Below are 7,672 nucleotides of genomic sequence, written 5' to 3'. Positions count from 1 at the left end.
TGGCAGGGAGCAAGATCGGGTGAATGGGGATGATGGGTAAGTGGGGCAATTTTTGGTAAAAAAAGGTCGTGGCGTTTTCGGTTCACCGCGTCTCGCAAGCTCTTCAGAACTACCAAGTAAAACGTCTGATTAATAGTTTGACGAGGAATAACAAATTCTGTACCGACAATTCTTTTCGCATCGATGAAGCAAACTTCACTTGACGCGCTTTTAGGGGGCGTTGTGACATTGAATGTTTCCATTGACTTGATTGTTGCTTCGTTTCCGAGTCGTAGCCGTAGAAGCAGCTTTCGTTATTAGTGATGACCTTCGAAAGAAGGTCCGGATCAACTTACAACTCTTCTTTCATTTCAAGACACGCATTCAGTCGTGACTGCTTTTGATCTTCCGTGAGCAAGCGGGGCACAAATTTTTCTGTAACACTTTTCATTCGAAATTCCTCGCTCAAAATTCATTGGTTAGAGCTCCAGGACACAGTATTATCAAGTTCGTCAATTGTTTGGTGACGGTCCTCCAAAATCAGTTCACGAATTTTCGTGATGTTTTCATTCGTTCGGGAGGTCGACATTCACCCTGAATGAGGTTGGTCTTCAAACGACAAGTTGCCATTTCTAAAGCATGGAAACCTCTCATAAACTTGTGCTTTGCTCATGGTAGCGTCCTAGCAAGCTGCTTGAAGCATGACAATTGTTTCGGTTGCCGTTTTCTCCAGCAGAAAATAGAATTCCACGGAAGCAAGCTGTTCCTTCATTTCAGTCATCGCAAAAATCAACGAACAAGGGAGAAGCACTGCAAAACAAAGACGCACGACGTGGCAATACGACTTCACCGGATGATGCCGGTCGGCAGACTGATGCCTGAGGGTTGCATCAAGTGGCTTCTAGCGGCGGAAACCTGAACTACAACGGGCTTGCTTCACAGAGAAGTGTCCGGTTACTTTTGGGTATCCCCACATATATATCCCATGTAATGTAAGTTAAGTAGGCGCCCACAAGCATAAACACAAATTATTTCTACCTCTCCAATAAGACAAACAAACATATACACCAACATTATATCTGTATGTATTTTTATTGTAATGCTGTATTTTTACTGTAATGCTTGAGGTTGAATATATGAATACGTGTGTGTGTGTGTTAAAATAATGTTATTATTTTTAAATAGTTTTAAAAATAACAACTGGGCATTTACTGATGACACTATACGGAGAGTAAATATGATCTATCTATGAACACACACACACATACACACACACACACACACACACACACATCGACAAACCACGGGTGTAACAACAAAAGTAGTAGACATCAACATCGTTGAAAATTGAGGTCTAAATTTAGTAAATGACACAACCACGGAGCAATCAGAACAACGAGTTTCTCGACAGCGAGTTATTCGATTCTCGCTATCATTATTCAGGTGCTGCAAAATGAAGAACGATAGCGAGAATCGAATTAATCATTGTCGACAAACTCGGAGTTTAGAATTTAGGTACTCTGTGTTTGTGTCATTAGATAAAGAGAGAGGGAGGGGGGAGGGAGAGAGAGTGAACGAGAGAAACATGCATAACATAAAGTAAACAGTTACACATACGCGGTTTAGTTCAATAAATCTACTCCAGTATTACACTGCTTCTTAATTTATCCACACAGAGATGAACTTGCTGGGATTTGAACATCGAATTAAAATGGATGTAATTATATACTATGCAGTAATTTGTCCGCTATCTTACCCGCTGGATCCAACATCCACCACTTAGAAAACTACATCACCATACATTTTACCTGCCATCCTATTGATTTAACTACCCACCATTTTTTGTAGCTGTTGGTTAAATCGATCCCAGTTCTTCGTTGGTATGATCATGCGACAGTCGGGGGAAATAAGTATAAGTAGTATACTGGTATTGGATTCAATCGACTATTTCTACTCTTTCTAACTGCAATCGATATCCTACTAATTCTTCTGGCTTTTCTATTTACTTTTACTCCCCCCTTCTCTCTCTCTCTCTCTCTCTCTCTCTCTCAGGTCTTTTAAAACGTCAACGCTGCAATTTTGATGACGATTTATGTGGCTGGACCCAGGAACAAAATGATATATTTGACTGGACACACCATTATGGACCGACGATGACAATAGGGACAGGACCATCTTGTGACCGCACCAACTGTATTATGGGTATGTATTTTAGTCTTGTCTTACCAAACAGTTTTGAAATTATTTCAATTTCTTATTATTTTATGATTGATCAATTATAAACATTTTCAGAAACCTGACGAAACATTTCAATCGAAGAAGGTTGCAGTTCTAACTAATTAGAAATTCAATGGCAAAAATTACTGATTTTAAATATTCGTTAACTTTCGATTTTAATTTCAGTTTGATAAGTTTACGTTTTGGCATTTTTATTAGATTGCTTAGCAGCTTCTCACTTCTACTCTGGGTCCTTTTACAAGTTTAAATAGGAAATATAACGCTAAGTTGACAAAAAACATGAGAATAACTTAAATCAAAATATGTATGTATGTATGTATGTATGTATGTATGTACGTATGTGTATGCATGCATGCATGCATGCATGTATGCATGTATGTATGTATTATGTTATGCCTACCGATGCCTGTGTATGATGCTTTTCAAAGTGTGAAGAGGCCTTTCATACAACCAATCCTACTCTTTGAACAACGCGCAGGTTTTGGTTCTAACAAGGACTAGGGCTTTCTCACTCCCAGTAACGTTGTGTACCATGCCTACATTCACATTCTCATGGTTCTCTATTGACTGAACCTGTTGTATTTACCCATTGTCGAAAACGTGTCGATCTTCTGTGCAGTCACTGTTTTCTGCTCTAAAGTTACCAGTTTGTCGATGATTGCTTAAGGAACTACCGCTCTCCATAAGAAATAGCAGGATTAAGCCTGTGTACACAGTATTAGATGGCCGATGACATTCATGAGCTCATTCGCTCTTTGACAGGTTTTTATCCCGCAGGATATTCTATTACTCTCTTCACTAAACAAACTTAGCGGGGCTGCAAGTTTAGTCGCCAACGATTCCACCATACAGCAAATTGTACTGGATTACAAGATTGGTTTAATGAAAACAAGTTGCTATTTGAAAATAAGAGAACACTTTCGATCTTGCTCGAGGATGGCTACTCCACCAGAGAAAAAATAAAACTCACCAATGCATTTAAATATGTGAAATTTTGTGTTCAGCGATGGTTGAGAAATATCCAGGAATTTTGATGGAGGGCTAAGGCTGGTGAAATTCAGTTTGCCTCGAATTCCAACAACACAAGTCGTTGTATACTCTCCTTCATTAGGTATATGGACCTTCATCTTCTCTTGTTGCTTATTACGCATTAAAGGTGGCAAATTTCTACTTAGGCAATCAAAAGAAATGTTAGGTAGGTGGAAACAACATTCTGACGAACTTTTAAATCAACCATCAGCGTTTGATGAAGATTTCATTGAGTTAATAACACGCAGACCTAACAAAGATGTTCTTGCAGAGGTTCCTTCATTAGAAGTCAAATATGTTGTTAATGAACTGAACAGCAGCAAGTTTCCCAGTGTAAATGGTCTGCATGTGGAGATCTTTAAGCCAAAATTTGATGCGCCGACTTACCTCCTAAATATAGAAGACCTGGGCTGATGAGATAACTCCATAAAGCTGGAAAGATGCACTAATTTTTTTTACTCTATTAGGGAAACAGCGGAAAAGACGATTGTGGAAACTACCGAGAGATATCATTGCTTTCTGTTACTGGTAAGGTCTTGTGCACAGTTATGCTCGATAGACTGCTTCGTACATTGTTGTTGATGTTCGTCTGGAATCTCAGTGTGGTTTTAGAAGAAGTATGATTGATAAGATACTCTCAGCTAGGCAACTTCAGAAAAAGTGTATCGAATAAAGAATGGATCTATTTCAAGTGCTTGTCAACCTAGCAAAGTTGTTTGACATAGTGAACATAAGCTCTCTGGAAGATATTGACGAAACTCGAATGTCCAACTAAATTTGTGCCAATTCTTCGTTAATTCTATGCCAATATGGAGGCCTGAGTGAATGCTGGTGGGAATGTTTCTGCTTCAATTGCAGTGAATAATGGTGTCAAACAATTTCAGCGCCAACATTGTTTTCGTTGTATTTTACATAGGTGTTTGTAATGGCTTTTAGTGAGTGTCCATAAGACGTCTCAGAGCAGACTCAAAAGTTATGTCCTCATTACTAAGAGAATTTCTTTGCTCACACTGAAGAATACATGCAACATATTATGGACACTTTCCCCAATGCTTTTTTGGGGCTAAGCCTGACGATAAGTCTTTAAAAAGGAGGGCCATACTTGAAACCAGATATACAAATGTATGGTCAGATGTTCTAAGTTATAGACAGTTTTATATATCTTGGCAGAACCCTTAGTATACCATGCACCCCACTTGAAAATAAAATCTCACTAAGAAGCAGCAAAGCCAGTGATACTTTCAGAAAGTTGGAAAAGTACCTATGGTTTTTACGTGGTATCTCTACTGATACTAAAGTGAGGATCTATATAACGTGTATGTTGTCCTCTCTGTTGTACGTATGTGAGACTTGGGTAACCGAGTGAAAGTATTTGAAATAGGTGGAGCGCTTCCACCAGCAGTGGCTACGTCAATCACTTTGCAGCATCGATTCCAATAGGCGAATGGGAATGGAGAACTGCAGAACCCCGAAGCCACTCCTGTATGGCGAGGAATAAAAATTGTCCACCTTAGCTAAGGTCCTTGAAGAAAATCCTTGAATCCATAAAATCCTTGAAGAATGCTAACATCTCAGAAAAGGACTGGGAAGAGACTACAACTAATCAGGTAAGATGGAAGAAAGCAATATATGACGAAAGTGAGAAGTTCGAAATAACTAGAAGAAATCACGATATATTGAAGAGGAATACTAGAAAAGAGGTGGACGTGATATCTTCTGAATATGTGGGAGACCAAAGTGAGTTGACATGCTATGAATGTGGGAGAGTCTGCTTCGACAGAAAAGTCACAAAAGAAGTTACATACGGAGAGTTGACTTGGATTTCGCCATACACCGCATGACAGCATGCCATGAGTGTTGCATGGTCTACCTATCAGCAGGGGGCTTGAAACAACGCATGAAAGTGCATAATGGCCAACAAGTTGCTCCTGTTGTTGTTTTGGAGGCAATTATGTATGTAACATCTGTACCAAAGAAAAGTTACACCCGTGCTACTTATACTCGAGAACGAAGAAGCAACCATCATATATGTAGACAAGGCTGCGCGGCGTTCAATTATAAATATATGTATGTGTGTACGTACGTATGTATGTGTGTGTGTATGTGTATGTGTGTATATGCTCACACGCACGCACACACACATATACATGTAAACTTAATCTGTAGATATTTAACACTGGGCATCATCGAGGGAATGTAGCCCTGTAAATGTCATAGATTTCGCTCTTCCTCTCTTCACTAACTTATATCATTTATTTGGATTTCTAGAAGACCTCGAATTATTCTATTAATCAATGGAGAAGTGACAGTTATGAAGACCACTTATTGATTTAGTTATCTAATTCACTCTAAACAGATACGCAAAAAGGACAACTTCACATCAAATTCTCTTGGCAACAATAACAATAATCCTTTTAAAATCAATTATTTTTCATTATATTCGACCTATAATACAAAAATTATATTTACTTACCATCGCCTGTCTTATTTCTCACATATTATGTCTCATACTGACCATTATATGTTCTAGTAATTTACTCTAACACGGTCCTTCACCAGCAATATAACCATTAAAATTGATATGAAAATATCATTTAATTAACGTTCCAGCTGTAACCATTCTCTCTTCTCTTCTGCCATATTAAATCTAGGATACTATTATTCATAGAATTAACATAGAAATCCTGTCTAGACGCATCGTTGCGACAAATACAGGAGTCGGTCCTCATAACTGAAACGCAACCAATTTTAAACACCAAATACACGTAGATGAGGGCCTTACAATTGCCCATGGTTGCATGTGTTGTTCACACATATGATGCGGAATATGAACGTAAATAAATTAATTAAAAAGTCTCTATCTGATCTGATATAAACGAAATTGTTACAAACACACATATGGACGCACATACTTACATATAAGCACGAACACATAAGTGCGTGCACACATATGAGCGTGCACACATACGAGCTTGCACACACTCACATGCTCATACCAAACAGTTTCGAAACAACGCCAAAACAACGCCAGATCATATATTCAAAATAAATGGAAGTAGAGAGACAAGTTACTGAAGAGATTGCAAGAGTGCAATGAAATAATTTAACAAAAAACTATATAAATTAATAAAGGACTGAACCAGTGCGTGTGTTTATTACCGGCATAATGCCTCTCCCAAGGTTTAATTGTATTTCTTTCAACACACGTATCCACATCAAGAATCTTGCACACGAAATACACATACGAACTATTATTCATCCATACATTCTTCCATTTTAGGACGATTGCGTGAATTATTTAAGGGAGATGCTCTTTCTGGCAGGTCGAGCGGACTTATAAATGTTCTCTTGTTGACTGTAATTGTTAGATGATTTTTAGTGTTATTGACAAAGACTTCCTCTTCGGGTAACATACTAAGGACAAGACTTGATGAAAATCTCTCCTTTCCTAAATTTTTATTGGTTTTTCTGAAAGCAGAACTAAGTGAAAATAGTTTTGCATTTTGGGAGTTTATCATTTATGGAGATATGATATTACTGTAATTACTAGTTTTCAATTCTTTAATCTGTTGTTTTTAAATTGTAATTAAGGTTTATTGTTGTTTAACCCTAGGCTAGTCTTGATCAAACTGACTTGTGATCAAAGAGATTCCAACTGAAATCCTTCCGTCATTTTCCATTGGCACTAGTACTTTTCCATCGCAGCTAGGACTTCACTATCTAACGTATCGTTTTATATATAAGGCAATGGGTTGGGATTTGAGGGAGATTTGGCTAGCATTTTTGCAAGTCAAGTGATTAGGTAGCGAAATAAATACAGATCACGGGTGAGAGGAATATTGTTAGTCTATAAGGAGAGGTGCTCCAAGAAGTATACAAGACAATATTATTGATATCTGGGTTTTCCTTCATAGAACTTGTTGCTTTAGACCTTGTAAACCAGTTTATATTGTGAAAAGCACTTAACCTTTCACGTTAAGTGCTCAAACTATTTGATAGAAGGGATCTTGTTCAAAACGGGGGCACCAGTATTTTCTTAACGAAACACTTTGAAACTTGGGACACTGGTAGAATGTGTCATATAAAACATCTTTTTCTCTTAGTCTTCTTAACAAAAAAACGTATATCGCAAGTTATTTCATGTTAAAGTTGTCGTATTTCTGTAATTTCAACCAGTGACTGACGTCCATTCAGCCGTAAAAATTAACTGCTGACTACGTAAACAAACGATTCTCGGCGGTGATAAAATTATTATTTCCTTGTCAAAAAATGGCTGAAGCATATTGGCAGTAGCTAATAAACCTTTCTATTATAGGCACAAGGCATGGTTTTTGAGGGAAGGAGCAAGTCAATTAGGGTTAGGGTTAGGGTTAGGGTTAAGGAAAACGAACACACGTGTGTTGCCTCTGCAAAATGTCAGAAGTAA

General features: G+C 38.0%; 1 protein-coding gene across 4 annotated transcripts in view; it reads left to right on the top strand.

The window, feature by feature from the left end:
- LOC106867428 (MAM and LDL-receptor class A domain-containing protein 1) overlaps positions 1–7,672 on the top strand; it is a 317,166-nt gene that overhangs the window by 263,520 nt on the left and 45,974 nt on the right. For all 4 annotated transcript variants that reach the window (XM_052970190.1, XM_052970192.1, XM_014912304.2 and 1 more), the window contains one exon: positions 2,032–2,181. In XM_052970190.1, the coding sequence (XP_052826150.1) occupies positions 2,032–2,181 (150 nt within the window). The remainder of the gene's footprint in view (positions 1–2,031; positions 2,182–7,672) is intronic.

This window comes from Octopus bimaculoides, chromosome 8, assembly GCF_001194135.2.
Source record: "Octopus bimaculoides isolate UCB-OBI-ISO-001 chromosome 8, ASM119413v2, whole genome shotgun sequence".
NCBI lineage: Eukaryota > Metazoa > Mollusca > Cephalopoda > Octopoda > Octopodidae > Octopus > Octopus bimaculoides.
Note: the sequence above shows the minus strand (reverse complement) of the source record. Positions and strands in the feature narration are given on the sequence as shown.